The 21466-nt window shown below is 41.4% G+C and overlaps 1 protein-coding gene across 2 annotated transcripts in view; it reads left to right on the top strand.

Annotated features, from left to right (window-relative positions):
• Window positions 1–21466, top strand: part of ABCA1 (ATP binding cassette subfamily A member 1) — a 162848-nt gene that overhangs the window by 50505 nt on the left and 90877 nt on the right. For both annotated transcript variants that reach the window (XM_060763658.2, XM_060763660.2), the window contains exons 4-5: window positions 959–1100; window positions 2616–2734. In XM_060763658.2, coding sequence (XP_060619641.2) covers window positions 959–1100; window positions 2616–2734 — 261 coding nt within the window. The remainder of the gene's footprint in view (window positions 1–958; window positions 1101–2615; window positions 2735–21466) is intronic.

Here is a 21466-nt window from a genome sequence, read left to right as displayed (position 1 = left end):
GAAGCTCGCAAAGTAAAGATGGTAAAACAACATATGAAGAAAAGTGATGGCATTGTTGTCATAGCATTATCCCAAAGCAAATAATGTAGCCACTGATCAATTGTGCACATCAAAATCATTTCCTGAGTGTCGTCTCCGTCTCCTCCTCCTCCTCCTCCTCCTCCTCCTCCTCCTCCTCCTCCTCCTCTCCATCAATATATGTTGTGCTTTACATGAGCAGTTTACATTTGTTAATTTGGCAGTTCTGTGTCTTAAGACTTACAGAGAAGGAAAAGAGGATATCTATTTGGGAAGGGATTAAATCCAGCAAAAAGCAGCATATGCCTGTGGTTCTTAACCAGTGGGTCCCCAGGTATTTACCAGCTGTTAGGATTTCTGGGAGTTGAAAGCCAAAACATCTGGAGAACCCCACAAATGGCCCTACTTTGACATTGGAGGAGAACCACTGTCATATGCTCTTTTCTCCAATGTCAAAGTAGGGCCATTTGTGGGGTTCAACCATTACGCAAAGTAAGCATTCGCAGTATAGTTGATTTTGCCCAAGGGCACTCTTGGGGCACTTTTGGGGGAAAATAGACCTTGACATATGCAAGTTGTAGTTACTGGGATGTATAGTTCACCTACAATCAAAGAGCATTCTGAACTCCACCAATGATGGAATTGAACCAATTATGACACACAGAACTCCCACGACGAACAGAAAATATATATCAGTGATTGGTGGGGGGGGGGGGCGGGGGCAGGGGGTTCCAAAATACTGTTTGCTTACCGTAGAAAATTACCTAGGGCCGCTTCTGGATGGAGGGAAGGATTTTAATCTGATGTTGGACCCAGGCAAGATGGAGCAGTGACCTTTTTCCAGTGTAGGGTGGATGGGGACAGTAGTCTTTTAGAAGAAGTTGAAATGCTCTGTTTGCCTAATGTTATGTCCTCCTAAACAATTGTTCTTGCATTTTAGGTCATTTTCCCAACAAGGCCATGCCTTCAGCTGGAACTTTGCCTTGGGTACAAGGCATTATCTGTAATGCCAACAATCCTTGCTTCCGCTACCCAACACCTGGGGAGTCACCAGGCATTGTGGGGAATTTTAACAAGTCTATGTGAGTATTAGACCATCTATTTGTTCGTATCTCACCCACAGAACATGATTCTGGTATAAGTGTGAAGGACAGGAATTGGGATAGAGCGGACATAGACTGGGGCAGGGATTAACCAAGGGGTCTACAAAATGTTGTGAAGACATACTCCACACATTCATTTGGAATATTTGGGGATGAAAATAATTTGAAAAAATGCAATGTTTTTGTAAATATTTTTTTTTACTCAGGGGGTTTGAGTTATGTGACTTGTCCAGGTGACTCATTGGGTTTCATGATCAGTGGGGATTTGAACCCTTGTCTCCAGAGTTCTAGTCCAGCATTCAATCTATAGGCTTGGTTAAAACACTAATCGCAAAATTAAACATTTAAAGTACATATTTCACAATAAGAATCTAGCTGCATATCCCTCTACACTGGTCAGCTAAGGTTGAAAGCCTGCTTAAACATGAAGGTCTTTGCCTGTCAGAAAAAGGATGTCAGAGAGGTGACAGATTGGACCTCCCTTAGAAGGGAGCCCCATCTAAATGACAATTTAGATCAGGGGTCCTCAAACTACGGCCCAGGGGCCGAATACAGCCCTCCAAGGTCATTTACCCAGCCCTCACTCAAGGTCAACCTAAGTCTGAAATGACTTGAAAGCACACAACAACAACAACAACAATCCTATCTCATCAGCCAAAAGCAGGCCCACACTTCCCAATGAAATATTAATAAGTTCATAATTGTTAAAATTGTTCTTCATTTTAATTATTGTATTGTTTATAAGTGGTTTTTGCACTACAAATAAGTTATGTGCACTGTGCATAGGAATTCATTCATTTTTTAAAATTATAATCCGGCCCTCCAACAGTTTGAGGGACTATGACCTGGCCCTCTGTTTAAAAAGTTTGTGGACCCCTGATTTAGATAAAGGATAATTGAAGCTCGGGATGTCCAATTATTCATGACTAGGATCAGCCAGTTTAGCATTTTGCCATACCATTTCTTTCCTTTTCTTTATTGGATGCCAGGAACTAGGCTCTGTCTGAGCATGTCTGTTGCAGCTGAAGAGGCAAATGTCTAGATGTACTTTGTCCTCGAGGCCATCATTTTGACATTTCTAATCAACAGTTGGATCAGAGTTCAGTCATATCATGCCTGAAAGGCAATGAGTACTTTGTAACATGGACCACAATGGTTGTTTCTGACATAAAGAATGAAACTTCAAAATACTATTGTAATAAAATGTACCAAGGAAAACACAGACAGTTACTTATTTTTTTTCCAAATAGAAATTTCATACAGCAAAAATGCAGCAAATTGTAATAAAACAGCACAAAACCACACAACCAGAACATAATCTATAAAGCACAAAATGGACTGATACAAAATTAATTCCAAAGGGACTTCCATAAGGGACCTTGTGGGTACCAGAATTTAGCTAATTTCATTGCATATAACCAAATTTGAAACCCCTGCTAATGCCTTTCCATGTTGTCTCATTTTGCTTTCCTACAATTTCTCAAAATGCTTCAGTGTTTCCCGGTTGTTCTCGGATGCCCAACGTTTACTCTTGTACAGCAAGAAAGATACCAGCATCAAAGATGCACAGAAAGTTGTGGTGAAACTGCAGAAAATTGGGAAAACTGTTACAGGTAAATGTCAGCAATACCATAGCTCGAAAATTTGGTGTTATTTCTTTTTTCAGAATACTGTACTTCGATTCACTGGAATTGACTTTGCCCTTCTGTGCCTTCCCCTCCCTTCCATTTTCGGTGCATACTCTTCTGTTGGGTGGAATAGGGTAGTAGGAGAACAAAAGAGAGAATTTGGTATGAGAGTGGTGGACCATGAGTTTTTAGTGCAATAGCCGAATGTGGCTGTATTTGCCCTTGACCTTTGGAAAGTCAATTACGTGAAGAAATTTTATCTCACTCTGGGCAAAATCTTATTTCAGATATTGTGTTCCACCTGGCAAAAAGCCCATCCTTTTCCCCATAAATTTCCAAACTGTGTGTCACCATATGTTAGTGTGTCGGCTGCAGTGTGCAGAAGTGTCACACGAATGAAACAAGAAATGACAAAAACCTTAGAAATGTATGTTGTTATATTAAAAATCATATATTTTGAAATATATATAAATGAAAAGTTTTCATGGGAAATGCTGTGTCTCCATATACTTAGTTATCACAATATAGGTATGTGTCCATGTCGCTTATAAGGGGCCAGTAAACTGAATTATTGTGTTGTGAAATAATGCATATCTAAAAAGTGTGCATTTTGGGAAGCTCTGCTCTAGCCCAATGGTTCACAGACATTTTAAACCACCACCATCATCCCAGTGACTTGCTTTACATCTACATGTGGATGTCATTATTTTATTTTATTTATTTATTTACAGTATTTATATTCCACCCTTCCCACCCCGCAGGGGACTCAGGGCGGATTACAATGTACACATATATGGCAAACATTCAATGCCAAAGACACACAACAGATATAGACAGACAGTCAGAACTATTTAACTTTTTCTGGCCGCCAGGAGAGCTGTCGCTTTCATCGTCCATCTGCACCACTGATGAAGCACTTCCGCATTCCCTGCATGCTTTTGCTGGAGTCTTTTTTTATGACCTCGTAAATTTTGTTAAATTAGCCTCCCCACACATAGGTGGTACCTAATTTTCCTAATTGACAGATGCAATTGTCTTTCGGGTTGCAAAGGTCGACAACAAGCTACACAATTGGTCGGACACTCACTCCGACCTGGGTTGGCTTCAAACTCATGACCTTGTGGTCAGAAGTGATCTTAATGCAGCTGACACTCAGACAGCTGTGCCACAGTCCCGGTGCCAGCTACCCTCTAGACATGGTATATGAATTAAAATATGTTCCTGCTTTAGTATGCATATTCTAACTCACTCTCAGCTTGGCCACTGTAGGGTCACCAAGTGAAGAGCTTTTCAGCAACCTCTTCTTCCTCCTCCTTTTCCCTCTGAAATGGGAAGGCTGGCCCCTGTGTGCCATGCGGTCACTAAAGAGCATGTGCTTGCTGTGCTAATTATGGCATGGTTGGAAAAACTTAATGTAAAACTTTGTAAAAAAAAAAAAGGAAGCCAATTTTTGCTATATCTCAGTTTGCAGGAAAATATACAAGGGGAAGACACTTTGTCAATCCTAGGTAGTGCATGCACACAAATGCACAGGCTTGCCATTCCTTTTCACATTCATGACTTCATCAGACAGGGCTGAATTCGGCAGCATATGCCGGTTCCTCTCCAGTTTAGTCACGGAGCCTACCAGTTCTCATCTCATGATGTACAGCTACTTCCAGTGGCATATGCTGGTTCCTCTCCAGTTTAGTCACGGAGTCTGCCAGTTCTCATCCCATGATGTACAGCTACTTCCAGTGGCATATGCTGGTTCCTCTCCAGTTTAGTCACGGAGCCTGCCAGTTCTTATCTCATGATGTACAGCTACTTCCAGTGGCATATGCTGGTTCCTCTCCAGTTTAGTCACGGAGCCTGCTAGTTCTCATCCCATGATGTACAGCTACTTCCAGTGGCATATGCTGGTTCCTCTCCAGTTTAGTCACGGAGCCTGCCAGTTCTCATCCCATGATGTACAGCTACTTCCAGTGGCATATGCTGGTTCCTCTCCAGTTTAGTCACGGAGCCTGCCAGTTCTCATCCCATGATGTACAGCTACTTCCAGTGGCATATGCTGGTTCCTCTCCAGTTTAGTCACGGAGCCTGCCAGTTCTCATCTCATGATGTACAGCTACTTCCAGTGGCATATGCTGGTTCCTCTCCAGTTTAGTCACGGAGCCTGCCAGTTCTCATCTCATGATGTACAGCTACTTCCAGTGGCATATGCTGGTTCCTCTCCAGTTTAGTCACGGAGCCTGCCAGTTCTCATCTCATGATGTGCAGCTACTTCCAATGGCGTATGCTGGTTCCTCTCCAGTTTAGTCACGGAGCCTGCCAGTTCTCATCTCATGATGTACAGCTACTTCCAATGGCGTATGCTGGTTCCTCTCCAGTTTAGTCACGGAGCCTGCCAGTTATCATCCCCTGATGTACAGCTACTTCCAGTGGCATATGCTAGTTCCTCTCCAGTTTAGTCACGGAGCCTGCCAGTTCTCATCTCATGATGTACAGCTACTTCCAATGGGGCTCTGCAGCTAAACTGAAGAGAAACAGATGTATGCCACGACAGCAGCAATGGGAAGCTTCCTGTGTTGTATTAGCAACAATGGGGGGAAGCCCTCCCTGTGGGATGGGGTTAGGTGTAAGTCCACAATGCGGGTTGTGGGATGACAGGTTTTCAATGCCCCTCGCTGGGCACCGCCAGGTTCGCCATAATTCTGCAATCCCTTCTGTGTAAATAGGGGAGAAAACTGAGCAATGCCCTATTTGCCAATTTTAGTATATGTGCTGCCAAAGCGAGCATCTCCCCTGATTAGAATCCATCATCTCAGGTCTCTTAACCAGAAGGACTATTCAAGTGTACTAGTGCTCACCATTGTTGTTCAGATATTCAAGCAAGCATACTCTTTATAATGCCAAAACCGTAATCCTCGGGAGAGCTGAAAGGAAATTTGTCTGAAAAGCTGCTAGCAACCATAACATGTTGCATGCATTTTTGGAATATTTTGCTTGACCTAATTGTTAAAAGGTTTTATAAGGACAGTCGTGGAACAGAGTACACGTGTCTCTCTTTCTAAATGTCAGGACAAATTTGAGGAGAAATCCCACAATTTTGTGAATCGTCATGCATAGGATTGTTTGTTAGTTGCCGTTTTAGATTATTTATTGTGGTCTAGTGAATGAGGCATGAAATGTTAAGCACCAAAGGCTTCCAGGGGGAAAAAAAGCAGCTGCTCTGTTTTACATTAAAAACCAATAAATTTGGTAAAAGAGAGGTGGAAAATGAGCTAAATCTGGACCAGTATGTTTAGATCAGGTTCCTGTACCAGTTACACAGTGATGAAACCATTTATTATGATACACCCTTCCTGGGACTGCCTTTGAAAACCATCTGAAAATGTAAATTAGTTCAGAATGCTTTTGTTCTCATGATGGTCCGCGAGAAGGCCTTACTGGTACATTATTTAAACAGTTATGTTTATTCATATCATGATATAATCACCATGCTCAATATATCCCATATGCATGGGGGTATTGGGAAAACGATACAAAAGGTTTGCTAGGGTAGACCCTCTTTCACTCAGACTCAGCGCCCCCCCCCCCCCCCCGAATCAAACTCAGCTCCCCCTGAAACAAAATCCTGGCTACGGGCCTGATGCTGGAAGATCTAGAAAATGCCTAGAGAAAGCCTATTTTTGTGTGACTAATGGCAATGTTGGATGTGAATACAACAGCACAGCTTGCGTTTGGGAGTGGAAAGGAAAAGGACTCAGGATGTTGCATAACATTGAATCTACGTGTCCCTCTATTCTCCAGTGCAAGAGATAATTTTGAAAATTTTCCACAGATGTTGGGAAAGGTGTAGAACAATAGGGATTGATGGCTGTTACTGTTTCTTTAAAGGCAAACGCAGAAGGCCAGAGGGCAAGCAGACCTTATGGCAGGAACAGAAGAACATGTTTTCAGTTTAGGGCAGGCGCTAACAGGAGTACCTGCATTTGCATCACTTCTCAGAGGTCAGGACATGCTCTGGGCTTTCTGAGTTCACTTGGATATTACTCTCAAGTCAGATGTTGCTCTTTGTGTTTTATGACTCTTAATTGAAGGCACTGTTGTGTTGCTTTTCCCCATATTCCAAAAAATGTTTACCGTAATCTCATTTCAAATGTTGAAAGCCCTTCATAACATTACCTTGTTTTGTCGAAGGTTTTCATGGCCGGAATCACTGGGTTGTTGACCTCACTACCTCTGAGGATGCTTGCCATAGATGCAGGCGAAACGTCAGGAGAGAATGCCTCTAGAACATGGAAAAAACCTACAACAACCCATTACCTTGTTTGATGTTCATAACAGTGCAATGCGGCAGTGTGGAGTGGTTTGAAGACTATGGCTCTCGTAAACAGTGGTTTGCCTTAAGGGCTTATAGATTAAGCCGAGCTATGTTGTGACCCCTTGACTTCCCAGCATACACTTATCCTTGACCACTGCTTTGCTACTGGCGAAAAGAATAACAACAGCATCTTTCATAGGGAGAATAAAGTGAGATTGATGAACCCCAAATTAAAAGCTAGCAAATTTATTGGAAAAACAAGGCTTTGGACATGTTTCTTTAGTGGGAGACTTAAGAATAATGCAACTTTTTTAAAAAGCGCATTGTTCGCTCACTATAAGTTGCAATGTCTGCACTTGACAGACTCCATATTGTTGGAGTGGCTGCAACGAACAAAAGCAAGCTTGTTCTTGTATGTTACACACATTTACACTGTCTCCCGGAAAATTAGTCAGAAGCTGTTGTAGCCATGACCTATAGCTTCGGGGCTACATCTCTGGCAAACTAATGAAACAATAATGAAAAGTATTTTTCAGAATAAGATCGTCATTGCTACCAAGCAGAGAGGGAAGCCTTAAAAGCTTTTAAAAGGTTTCTTTTCTTCTTTTTTTTTTTTACAAAGGAAAATGATAAAGCTGGCAAGGGGGAAATGTGATTTATTGCCCAACACATATTAAGGGCACCATGTTGAGGAAGGTTGTTAACACCACTATTCCAACTTTTCTAGCAATGTTAATTACATTTCTTAAAAAAAAAAAATTCCTCCCGAGCCAAAGAAAAAGGAATCTGAAAGAAAATAATACGTAAATATTCTTAAAAATCCCCTCTCTCATACACATGCTTTGATCACATGAAAATTACATTATGAATTTTCAAGGATAGGACTTTCCCTTTGGAAAAACATAGAATCAATCATGGTCAGCAACAAAAGATTACCCCAGGCAGGAAGCAGCCAGGCTTTGAAGCTGTAAGGCCATTCAGTGCTAATCAAGGTGGCCAAATGCGACATTCACACTTGTCTCAAATAGACAAGAGTTATTTCTCCCACCCTGGACATTCCATAGTGCTGGAAGAAAGAAAGAAAGAAAGAAAGAAAGAAAGAAAGAAAGAACTTTTTTACTTTGATTGCAGCACAAGTCCAAATGTATATATTTTGGATATTAACATAAACTTGAAACTGGAAAATTTACTCCATGAAATTCTGGAATAGTTGTTGGGCAAGGACCATGGATAACAAGTCATCTTCTCATATGTCTCAAAACCCCCAGAGATAGGCTCAGGTAGAATGAGACTGAAGTTCTTTAAAGATGCCCGTTCAAGGCTCCTGAATTTTTTTTTAAGAAAAGGGAAGTTATTTTTCTTCTTTTCCATATTACTTTTTGATGTTTTGCAAAATGAGGAAAACTTCCCTTTTGAATATGTGCATACCTTCCAGCATTTCCCAGTTGAAAACTTGGTCATTTTGTGGCCAAGCAACATCAGAGTGTTAATGAGAGAGAATATACACTTTTTTTCTATGGAGAAGGGAAAGATTCTGCCTCTTATTGCCTCTATATTCTGAGCTCATGGGGGACAATACTTTTGCACTTTGGACTCAGCTTGTAGCATTTGAAGTAAACTGAGGATAAAGAAGGAAAGTAGTAGCAAAAAAGAGAAACTGGGGCATTCAGAGGCAGCTTTTTTTCGTGTCAGAAGCAACTTGAGAAACTGGGTTGTTGTGGTTTTTTCGGGCTATATGGCCATGGTCTAGAGGCATTCTCTCCTGACGTTTCACCTGCATCTATGGCAAGCATCCTCAGAGGTAGTGATTCCGGCCATGAAAGCCTTCGACAATACATTCAACTTGAGAAACTGCAAGTCGCTTCTCGTGTGAGAGAATTGGACGTCCGCAAGGATGTTGCCCAGGGAACACCCAGATGTTTTGCCATCCTGTGGAAGGCTTCTCTCATGTTCTCGCATGGGAAGCTTGACAAACGGGAGCTTGCCTCGCTCCCTGGATTCAAACCGCCAACCCTTCGGTTGACCAGTTCAGCCAGTGTAACCCATTGCACCACCGGGGGCTCCTTGTAGCTGAAAAAGTAGGAAGGCAGAAGATTAATCAGGACAGTCCCTGGCAAATTGGGGCACTTGGTGGGTATGGAAATGTACGTTTTACTGATCAGCTTTTTGAATTGGTCTAGGAAGGGATTGCATCATTGTACAACCGACAGAATACAGTATTCTAAGGCAGGGATCCCCAAAGTAAGGCCCAAGGGCCAGATATGGCCCTCCAAGGTCATTTACCCGGCCCTCGCTCAGGGTCAACCTAAGTCTGAAATGGACCCAAAAACAACAACAATCCTTTCTCATCAGCCAAAAGCAGGCCCACACTTCCCATTGAAATACTAATACGTTTATATTTGTTTTTAAGTGTTTTTGCACTACAAATAAGATATGTGCAGTGTGCATAGGAATTCATTCATGTTTTTTTCAAATTATAATCCGGCCCTCCAACAGTTTGAGGGACTGTGACCTGGCCCTCTGTTTAAAAAGTTTGAAGACCCTTGTTCTAAGGTATAACATTTTTACTGCCTTGGATTCCAAGTGTTTTTTGTATGATTTTAGTGTACGTCTCTGGCAAGCACTGAACTTGGACACATTACCTTTTTTGCCCCACAGGTTGCAACTCTTCCAGCCTCTGGGATTTATTTTTCTTTGTTTGGTAATTGAGAGCAGCACTACTTGCCCCTTTCGTCTAGCCGTCCCTTGCAAGGTCTTAGCCTTAAGTATTGGTTGTCTGTGACTATACATCATCTCGTGCCTCTGAGTCAGTTTGTGGCTCAGAGCCAGGCATAAATTTGGCGGGGCAGGAATTGGAGAGGCAGTCTAATGCCATTAACAGCATGTCTTCAAAAGCCGTGACTGAGTCAAGATGCTGAGAGGGTGGCATTTGGGGGGGGGGGGGGACCAATAATCTATCTATCTATCTATCTATCTATCTATCTATCTATCTATTTATCTATCTATCTTGCTATATTTCCCTAATCTAGATTATGGTAAGGGCTTCTAGGTTCGATATATAGCTTGGAGTTCAAGATTGGGATTTAAATCAGTTGAGTTTGAAGTGTGAACTATTTGTGAGATACGCACTGTTTTTCCAGGTAGTACAGGTAGGAAGCCCAGTGTCACTGGCAGGTATTTATTTATTTATTATTTATTTAAAAGTTTTGTATACCGCCCTTCTAACCTCTCTTGAGGGACTCAGACCGGTTTCCAACCATAATATTACATACAATCAATAAAACATCATAATACATATTATAGTAAAACATTAAAACAGCAATTACAATCAATAACTATAATGGTCAGTCGTCACACTAAAATCGTTGCTCATCATCCTCTATCCATATCTCAGGGTGTTGGCTCACTCGTCGAATGCCTGTCTCCATAACCAAGTCTTCACCTGTTTCTTAAATGTCAGGATAGAAGGGGCGGTTCTGATCTCCAGTGGGAGAGAGTTCCAGAGTCGAGGGGCCACCACCGAGAAGGCCCTGTCCCTCGTTCCCACCAGAGGCGCTTGCGAGGCCGGTGGGACCGAGAGCAGAGCCTCTCCAGACGATCTTAATAATCTTGATGGTTCATAGGGGAGAATACGTTCGGAGAGGTAAGGGCCGGAGTCATTTAGGGCTTTATAGGTTAACACCAGCACTTTGAATTGTACAAAACCTTTGGATTGGCTGTATCAATATCTGGCATTGAAATGAGAGATGTAGTCCAAAAATGAAGTTTACCAAGGAATGAGCAAATCCTCCTGCCCAAGGCTCTTCAGCATCTCACTCAACTCTTGACCCCAGTCATTGACCCCCGTAACCCAGGGGTGTTGAATGCACTCCAGATCTGGATTTGGTTTTGCCTGGCCATGACCTCTCTGCATTGCTTGCAGCTGCTCTGCTGAATAGTTTGGCAGAGTATATGTTCGAGTTGCTGGGAGCTCAGGTTTTTTTTTTTATGTTAGTAGGTTGTCCTGTCAAAATGATATCAGTGGTATTGCCCCACTGAATGTCATTCTCCATCACCCCAGCTGGTGATGTGTACTTGCCAAGCCTGTAAACACATACCCTGCTTTGCTAGGATCATAAAGGCATAGGATGTGTGAATCATTGTGGCAAAAAGAAATGGCAGCCAAAGACTTGAAAGGAGGAACAGTTTGTTTTTCTGGTTTTGAAAATAATTACCTTTCTCATCATTGGAATTAAGGCAGAGCAGCAAGCAAAGGATTTGTTTGCAATATGAGGGCTTTGATAGCATCAATGAATGTGACAAAGCACATGTGTTAAACTCAAGGCCCGCGGTCTGAATCTGGATCACCATGTCATTTTATATTGCCCTCCAGATGCTGTATCATTAGACATCATGATTAGAGCTGATGTGATACAGTAACATCTGGAAAGCTGCAGAATTTAGATACAAGACTTGTGGATATGATATCTCACATTAAAATGTCCTTTAACCTTTTCCCAGCCTGAGAATCATAAGTGCTGTTGGGTGGCAGTTCCCATTATCTCCAGTCCAGGTAGTGGATAATCAAAAGTGATGGGAATTCAATATCTGGGGACCCAAATTAGGTAATTTTCCTAGTTTCCAACAGACCTCACAACCTCTGAGGATGTCTGCCACAGATGCAAGTGAAACGTCAGGAGAGAATCCAACTTTTTTTAACATAGAGCACTGGCCACTATGTTAAAAAATTTGGATTCTCTTTTCATGGATTCAATGTCCCTTGTTCTAGAAGCATTCTCTCCTGACATTTCTTCTGCATCTGTGGCAGGCATCCTCAGAAGTTGTGAGGTCTGTTGGAAACTAGAAAAATTAAAGTCTGAACGAAAGTTAGTTTGGCATCCATGTGTTAAAGAGTAAGGAGGTGCTTATAATATGTGATGATATCTGTTTGGGTTATCTAAGTTTATTTTCTGGTTAAGTTTTGTCTGTTATTAAGTTTAAAGTTAGGCTGTTTTATATTGTTTGATGTGTCTTGTTTGATGTTATTTGTTTATATGTCTTCTCGTTGGCACTGAATGTTTGTCATATATGTTGGAAACCACTCTGAGTCCCTCCAGGGAGATAGAGTGAGATAATAATAATAATAATAATAATAATAATAATAATAATAATAATAGGGTTTTGGACAACTCCTCTAAGCTGCTTGATTGTGGTTGTCCGAATATATGTTCGAAGTAAAATAGAAGTCCTCTAGATTATTGTGAAGTTTTTCACTCTATACTAGAGAGAGAGAGAGATGGATGATCTGTTTTCTCCCTAAAGTTGTATAGAAAGCCATTTATAAATATGTGAGAGGAAGCCACAGGGAGGAGGGAGCAAGCTTGTTTTCTGCTTCCCTGGAGACTAGGACGCGGAACAATGGTTTCAAACTACAAGAAAGGAGATTCCATCTGAACACGAGGAAGAACTTCCTGACTGTGAGAGCCGTTCAGCAGTGGAACTCTCTGCCCCGGAGTGTGGTGGAGGCTCCTTCTTTGGAAGCTTTTAAACAGAGGCTGGATGGCCATCTGTCAGGGGTGATTTGAATGCAGTATTCCTGCTTCTTGGCAGGGGGTTGGACTGGATGGCCCATGAAGTCTCTTCCAACTCTTTGATTCTATGATTCTAAGTAGCATAAACCATACACTATGGTTTCATGTAATTTAGCAGAAAGGTAAACAAATGTTGTCAGAGCACAACGTTATATTTTGCAGCCAAAAACTCCAATTTAGGATCCTCTATTCTTCTAATCTCTCAGGAGAAGTTTTGTTGTCCAGTTACTCTTGTCCTCTTGTACTAGTTTTTTCCACAGCAAGCTTAGGTCAGAGAGGGACAGTTGTTTTTAGATGAACTCAGGCATCGCTTTCCACAATTCATCTCTATCCCTTCCTCAATGTTATCCAGATGTGTTGGACTCCAACTCCATAATCTCTATCAGACATTTCGACATAGTATTTGGAAACACTCAAGCTAAAGTCCAGTACGTCTAGGACATTCCAAATTGAAAAATGCTGGTGCTTCATAAGTTTCTTTTGTTCCTCTGTTACTTCAGATCCAATGCTATTTTTATGGCTCTTGACCCCACCCTCCGAACTTCCCTATTTCTGGGAAAGAAAGTGCGAGCGGCCTCTCCTGAAAAGCTCCAGAGAAGCCTTTTGACTAGATTACAGTTATCTTGCCATACAACAATTTTTAAAACTGCAGTAGACTTTCAAGTTCAGCTTTAACTGTTACAATATATTGTCGAAGGCTTTCATGGTGGGAATCACTGGGTTGTTGTAGGTTTTTCGGGTTGTGATTTTCCTAGTTTCCAACAGACGTCTGAGGATGCCTGCCACAGATGCAGGAGAAACGTCAGGAGAGAATGCTTCTAGAACGTGGCCATATAGCCTGAAAAACCTACAACAACCCAATTTTTAAAAATGTTTTTCAAAACAAGAAATGGACCTGTGGTTACTTTGCTGGTTTAGAGAGGGGGTATCTTTGGTAGTTCATGCAATTTTTGGAGGGCCCCAGGATAGAACCTCTCGCAGTTTTCAGAACCAATAATCTAGAGAATTAATGGTGGAATAAGTGGTGTATGCAAATGTGAGTAGATCAATAGGTACCGCTCAGGTGGGAAAGTAACGGTGCTCCATGCAGTCATGCTGGCCACATGACCTTGGAGGTGTCTATGGACAACGCTGGCTCTTCGGCTTAGAAATGGAGATGAGCACCACACCCCAGAGTCAGACATGACTGGACTTAATGTCAGGGGACAACCTTTACCTTTTTTTTACTCGTGAGGGGCCAATTTTTATCCTTACAGATAACTTAAGTTTTATCTTCCACAATCCTTTGTCATTGGTCATTGGTCTTGCTGATTGGTACTTCTGAAGTTTTATTATGATTTTATTTATATGCATCTACCTTGTATTCTACAACTGGGACCCAAAGTATTTATAAAAAAATAAATAGTAAATACAGATAAAAGTACTGTATTGTTAACATTAAATTGAATTTATTTAACGAATACACTAAAGTATATCCATTAAAAAGACAAAAAAAAACCCATAGTAGGACATTCTAACCATTTTCCCTATAAATAGTCAGAAGACTGCTGGGATATAATGACTGACATCCAAAACCTCTAGATATGTCTTCCAATAGGATCGCTCCTCCAGTCTGCCCTTGAAAATCCTCTGTCTCCAGCAACACCTCCTGTTCAGGACTACTGTATCTGTCTTGACTGACTTTGTAGCTTGGTTGCGGCCCCTTTGCTATCAAAACTTGCACATTGACTAACTCAGTTCTCCCCCTGCCCTTTGGTTTTTAAATCAAGAAGTACATCTTGCCTGCGATGCACGGCTATCTTCAGCTGTTAAACTTTATCACTCTAAGAACACATGCTGAGTAATTCTTCACCCAGTAGTTTAGTTTCTAAGAACCTGAAACTAAAAGCATTGGTGTATGACATATGTGAAAGCATTATGGAAAGCAGGGGCAGCTCAACCCATTACGCAAAGTAAGCATTCGCAGTATAGTTGATTTTACCCAGGGGCGCTCTTGAGGTGCTCTTGGGGGAAAATAGACCTTGACATATGCGAGTTGTAGTTACTGGGATGTATAGTTCACCTAAAATCAAAGAGCATCCTGAACTCCACCAATGATGGAATTGAACCAAATATGGCACACAGAACTCTCACGATGAACAGAAAATATATATCAATGATTGGGGGGGGGGGGGGGGCAAAATACTGTTCGCTTACCATTGAAAATTACCTAGGGCCGCCTCTGATGGAAAGGGAGCCAGACACCCCTAAACCCCATCTAGACAGGCCCTATATCCCAGGTTTCCTGTTTATCCCAGATTATCTGGCAGTACAGACTCATATAATCCAGTTTAAAGCAGAAAATCCAGAATCAGATCCTAGGATAAAGGGCCTGTCTGTCTGGAAGGGTCCTTAGGCCCCTTCCACACAACTGTATACAATCCACATTCAACTGGATTATATGGCAGTATTTGGACTCAGAGAACTCAGCTCAAAGCAGATATCTGCCTTTATATTCTGGGTTATATGGCTGTGTAGAAGGGCCCTTAGTCCATATCTCCATTGTTTTAGTGCAAAGATAGGGAACCTCTGGACATACCAAATGTTCTTAACTGTTCAGCCACAAATCCCATTATTCCTGATCATGGAGTACAACATTTGAAGGAGCAAATGCTCCTGGCTCAGTTATTGCATTTGTATGCTGTTTTTCTTGCTGCAATGAACAATATTCATTGGGTTGTTGTAGGTTTTTACGGGCTATATGGCCATGTCCTAGAGGCATTCTTTCCTGATGTTTCACCTGCGTCTATGGCAAGCATTCTCAGAGGTAGTGAGGTCTGTTGGAACTAGAAAAAAGGTTTTATAAATCTGTGGAATGACCAGGGTGGGACAAAGGACTCTTGTCTGCTGGAGCTAGGTGTGACTGTTTCAACTGACCACCTTGATTAGCATTTGATGACCTGGCTGTGCTTGGAGCAATCTTTTGTTGAGAGGTGATTAGATGTCCCAGATTGTTTTCCCTGTGTTGTTTTGCTGTTGTAATTTTAGAGTTTTTTTTAATACTGGTAGCCAGATTTTGTTCATTTTCATGGTTTCCTCCTTTCTGTTGAAATTGTGCACATGCTTGTGGATTTCAATGGCTTCTCTGTGTAGTCTGACATGGTGGTTGTTGGTGTGGTCCAGCATTTCTGTGTTCTCAAATAACATGCTGTATCCAGGTTGGTTCATCAGGTGCTCTGCTATGGCTGACTTCTCTGGTTGAAGTAGTCTGCAGTGTCTTTCATGTTCCTTGATTCATGTTTGGGCAAAGCTACGTTTGGTGGTCTCTATGTAGACTTGTCCACAGCTGCATGGTATACGTTAAACTCCCACAGAAGTGAGAAGATCCCTCTTGTCCTTTGCTGAACGTAACATTTATTGGATTTTCTTGGTGGGTCTGTAGATAGTTTGTATGTTGTGTTTCCTCATCAGCTTCCCTATGTGGTCAGTGGTTCCCTTGATGTATGGCAAGAACACTTTTCCTCTGGGTGGATCTTTGTCTTGACTCTCGTGGCTTGTTCTTGGTCTTGCAGCTCTTCTGATGTCTGAAGATTCATTATGAGCTGTTCAGAATATTATAGTATATAGAACATAGAGTTTAAGTACTGTCTTGGGGTGCCCTCCTTGTCTCCCTTCCAATTCAAACCTCATTTTGGTTATCTCAGCTCAAAAGAGAAAAGATTGAAGGATCTTATTGAAATCCTCAAGCCCAGCAATTTCAGACAAATCATCAACCAGGCCCACTACAGCATTCTGAAAGCAGTGAGGAGGGCACCATGAAAGAAAAGGTGAACGTGCTTGGTTCCCTCCAAGGGCCCTCCCACGTCTGAATAAAATCCTACATTATCTGCTTACAATTGGAATATATGGCAGTGTGGACTCAGATAACACAGTCGGATTTTCTGCCTTGATATACTGGGTTTTATGGATGTGTGGATGGGCCCTAAGTCTCCCAAGTAACTTGAGCACTCTTTTAATCACATGCCCAGTGCTAGAATGAAGCTGAATTGATTCTGTTTTGGTTTTTTAAACCACTATTGTTGAAAGTAGTGCTCCATGAACCAGGGCCAGTTTGGATGCCCTAATACCGCTCCGCTTTTAAAGCAGTATCTATTTAACTACTCAGATTTGTTTTCGATCTGCTAGTTGGGCAGAAGTTGAGCTGAAAGGTAAGGCGCTCACCCTGACTTGGGCTTTGAACTGTCAACCTTCCAATTCGCAAGATTTACTGCAGCTGGTGTGCTAAAGCCCGACCTCAGGGACTCTACAAAGCAACTAAGACTTTGAATGTGATGCTGGCAGCAAATTGTTTGTCTGCCTCTGAGGGCTTTCCTACCTAAGTACAGAGAAGGAGTGGTTCCTGACAGTTGTCTACTAGTTGATGAATTGGTAACAGCAACTATGAGCACAATGATGCTGTACAATTGTAGTCTGCCTTGATAGAAGGACTGCCTGTGTCAGGCCCGTAGCCAGGATTTTGATTCGGGGGTGCTGAGTTTGATTTGGGGGGGGGGGCTGAGTTTGATTCAAAGGGGGGGGGGGTTAGGATCTACCCTAGCAAACCTTTTGTATAATTATCCCAATAGCCCCATGCATATGGGATATATTGAGCATGGTGATCAGATCATGATATGAATAAACATAACAGTTTAAATAATGTACCAGTAAGGCTTTCTCGTGGACCACCCTAAGAATTTCGGGGGGGGGGGGGCTGAAGCCCCTCAAGCCCCCCCCCCCCCTAGCTACATGCCTGGCCTGTGCCAATAGAAACTATGGATTGTCAAGGAATTTCAGAAGTTTACTTTAAAGTCAGTGTACTGGTGCACATTGCTTTCGAAGTAGGGTCAAGGGAATGGTGTTGCTTTTGCTGTGGTGGCAATGGGCAAAATGTCCCCTGAAATCTATAATTACAGCTGTGAGAGACACTCAGACAATAATTGGTATTGCAAGAGAGTTATTTCCCTCATTTCATCTGTAAATGTTTGCAAACTAAGGAATGGTAGAAGGATTATGAGAACGGAATCTGATTTTTACTGAGGCGTTGATGACTACGTTGTGTTGTCTTGTATTGTCTGTCGTGTATGTTGTGTTTTAACTAATTGTTATTGTTATATAAATTGCATTGTAAACCGCATTGAGTCGCCGAAAGGCTGAAAAATGCGGTATAAAAATAAAGCAAATAAATAAATAAATAAATAAATAAACTAGATCATTTGCATCCTAGATTGAACTGTAGTACTGTATATGCAAAGTTATAAGAAGTGCCTCTGCAATGAAAGCCATCGTGGTGTCCAGCAAACCTCACCATAGCTGCAAATTGCCTGATTGCTTCTGTCATGACAATCAGATTCCTAACTGAGATAAACAGCCCAATTACAAAGCTTAATGAAGTGCGGGACTTCCGATTGTAAAAGCTCTTCCACTTTAATTTAGTATTGATTACTAGAATGAGCTATGTTGATAAATAATACCGATATCATTAGAGCCATCTTATTAAAGTTCACTTGTTCTGTACTCTGTGTAAGGATATTTCTACTAGGAATGTTTTTTTCACCGTACTGATTTATTTAACGTGATATTTATCTTTACCTTTCTAATCGAACACATATCCTATGTAAAAATAATACTACATGTTTTTGACATTAATATTGAAATCTGGGAGCAGAGCAGCCATCACCATCCCTGCATATGGAATCCATAAGCAAATTTAAGCTTACTTTCACATCAAACTACAAGAAAGGAGATTCCATCTGAACATGAGGAAGAACTTCCTGACTGTGAGAGCCGTTCAGCAGTGGAACTCTCTGCCCCAGGGTGTGGTGGGGGCTCCTTCTTTGGAAGCTTTTAAACAGAGGCTGGATGGCTATCTGTCAGGGGTGATTTGAATGCAATATTCCTGCTTCTTGACAGGGGGTTGGACTGGATGGCCCATGAGGTCTCTTCCAACTCTTTGATTCTATGATTCAAGGCTAGGGTCCTGGTCCAAATCTGGGCTGAGTCTGAGCTCAGTCAGGTCCTATGCTGAATCCGTACCTCTGTGATCCTGAGTTTTCCCTTGTTTTGGAAGGTTTCCCATCCAGCTTTGATAGCTTCCCTTTCCTATTCTAAAAGGTTGCAGTGCTTCTCCTAAGACTTGGGATCTTGCACACTACATAGTACTACAATTCCACTCTTAATCGGCCATATTTTATGTTTCAGGCAGAACGCTAAACCATGGCTAATGGCAAAGACAAGCTTTTGATCTTTTTCTAACCATAATAAAAGGAGCGAGCACACACTTCAAGATTTGCTGAAGCTGTTTCTTCTATTCACGGATAGTTATTATAGTCTAGAATTAATCCAGCTGGAGTAACAAAGTGATGTTTTTAGGAAATGCAATTAATTAAGTCTTTATATTGGTAACCTCTACAAATGCAGATGTGAGCTCTGTTACTACATCGCTTGGGACATTTGATGGCTGTTTTATCATGACGCAGCATGGGAAGCCTGTGCACGATGCCATATCCGGCCCAGCCTTGCTATGATGAACTGGGGCTGTTGGATCAGCCAGAGGTGGCTCATTATCTCTGGCAACCTCCCTTGTTTTTGCTGCACACATTGCAGACTTGACTGCCAATTTCCAGATTGGCTATGTGCCTAGTTAGTTAGTGTGTGAATGAGCCTGCGAGTGTGTGTTTTAACATCAATTCTTGATGAACGTGGTAGTGTTATTGCTTAAGGAAAAGTCAGAACAGTAATCAAAGGGCATCCTTTCCTTAATCATCTTCTTGCTGGTACATCTTGAAGGGCAGCATAACAACAGTGGAGATTTATCAGCCATGATGTCAGATTAATTCAGGGGTGAAAATGTATTTTGATGCCTGGCATTGCTACAATCATCTTAAAACTTTTGAGGTATTATCTGCTGGAGAATATTTTGTCTGAGACAGCTACAAAGTGGTATGCTGCAATAATCTAGTCATAAACATGATAAAGCAACAAGAACAGTGATAAAATTGTAAGATCACAATTAAGAACAGGACAAACAGAAGCAGCAATGACTGCACCTCATAAAGCCTGTGACTTGTCCAATGTCACCCACATAGCTTATTGTAATATACAGTAGACCAGGGGTCTCCAAACTAAGGCCAGTGAGCTGGATGTGGCCCTCCAAGGTCATTTATCTGGCCCCTGCCCTAAACTTTAGACTTAGGTTTGTCATAAGTCTGAAATTACTTGAAGGCACACAACAACATCCAAAAGTAGACCCACACTTCCCATTGAAAGATGGGTAAGTTTATGTTAGTGAAAATTGTTCTTCGTTTTAAATACCTTTTTTGTCTTTCATTGATTTTTTTTCATTATAGATAAGATATGTGCAATGTGCATAGGAATCAGTTCATTTTGTTGGATTGGATTCCCTACCATTAATCTTAGTATAGGGAATCCAAGTTGCAGTCAACAGAATTGCTACACAGTTCAACTTTCCCCTATAGAAACACAATTTTTTATGCATTCTATAAGGTATCATGGAATGAGTTGGGGTTGTCTGTGCTTCAGTACTGCATTCAGCTTCTAGATCAGTAACTAAATCAGACAACATTACGGTAATGAGAACTGGAATGGTATAAGGAAGATGAGACTGGCTATGATTCTACTAAGAGACGAAGCGGATTTTTATGTAGTTTGTATTTGTCGTATAGTTATATGTTGTTGATACTGGCCTTTGTAACTGTCTTTTTATGTGTACTGTACACCGCCATGAGTCGCCCGTAAGGGCTGAGAATGGCGGTTAATAAGTGCATCAAATAAATAAATAATATTGGTAGAGCAAAGAGGTATTTGTAAGATACCTCTTTGCTCTACCAATATTATCTGATTTGGTTACTTATATAGAAGTTAAATGCAGTGCTGAAGCACAGACATCCATTTCCTTCTTTCTCTTGAAATCAAGCAATGATAAAAGAATTTGCACACTTTCTGGTTCAATGTAGTATGCGTTGCTTTAAATTACTTTTAGGAAAACTGGCAAAGAAATTAAGCTTTCTGTTATTAAGACTCTTCAAACCACTATTCCTAAAGATCCTTTCAGTGCAAGTGATTCCCTACCATTAATCTTAGTATAATGGAGCCCCCAGTGGCGCAGTGGGTAAAACCCCTGTACCGGCAGGACTGAAGACCGACAGGTCGCAGGTTCGAATCTGGGGAGAGGCGGATGAGCTCCCTCTATCAGCTCCAGCTCCTCATGCAGGGACATGAGAGAAGCCTCCCACAAGGATGATAAAAACATCAAAATCATCCGGGCATCCCCTGGGCAACGTCCTTGCAGATGGCCAATTCTCTCACAACAGGATGCTCCTGACATGACAAAAAAAAATAATCTTAGTATAGTTCTGAACTATTGCTTTGGAGTAACAGAGGAAGATCAAACCATGAATGTTGTGTTGAGAGCAACCTGTTAACATTTCCACAAGCAACATTCTAGTAACACCAATTCAAAGTTTTACTTTTATGTAGATTTGCTACTTTTGACATATATTTCCTTATCTGAAAAGAAAGAGTAAATATTGTTCCAACAGACAGATCACATATAGTACAGTTAAATGTCTTTTTAAACAACAACAACAACAACTTTATTCTTGTATCCCACCACCATGTTCCCAAAGGGACTCAGGGCAGCTTACACAAGGCACAGAATGCCTAAAACAAGACATGACATAAAATATTATATAAAATACAATTGAATAAAACATATGGACATATAACAACATAAAAATCAGAATAAAACAGTGCGCATCTGTCAGTGGTGATAGCTAATGTAAACATGGCCAGGCTGTAAACAAT

The sequence above is a fragment of the Anolis sagrei genome, chromosome 2 (genome assembly GCF_037176765.1).
Source record: "Anolis sagrei isolate rAnoSag1 chromosome 2, rAnoSag1.mat, whole genome shotgun sequence".
Taxonomy (NCBI): Eukaryota; Metazoa; Chordata; class Lepidosauria; order Squamata; family Dactyloidae; genus Anolis; species Anolis sagrei.
This window is presented reverse-complemented; position numbering and strand designations above follow the sequence as displayed.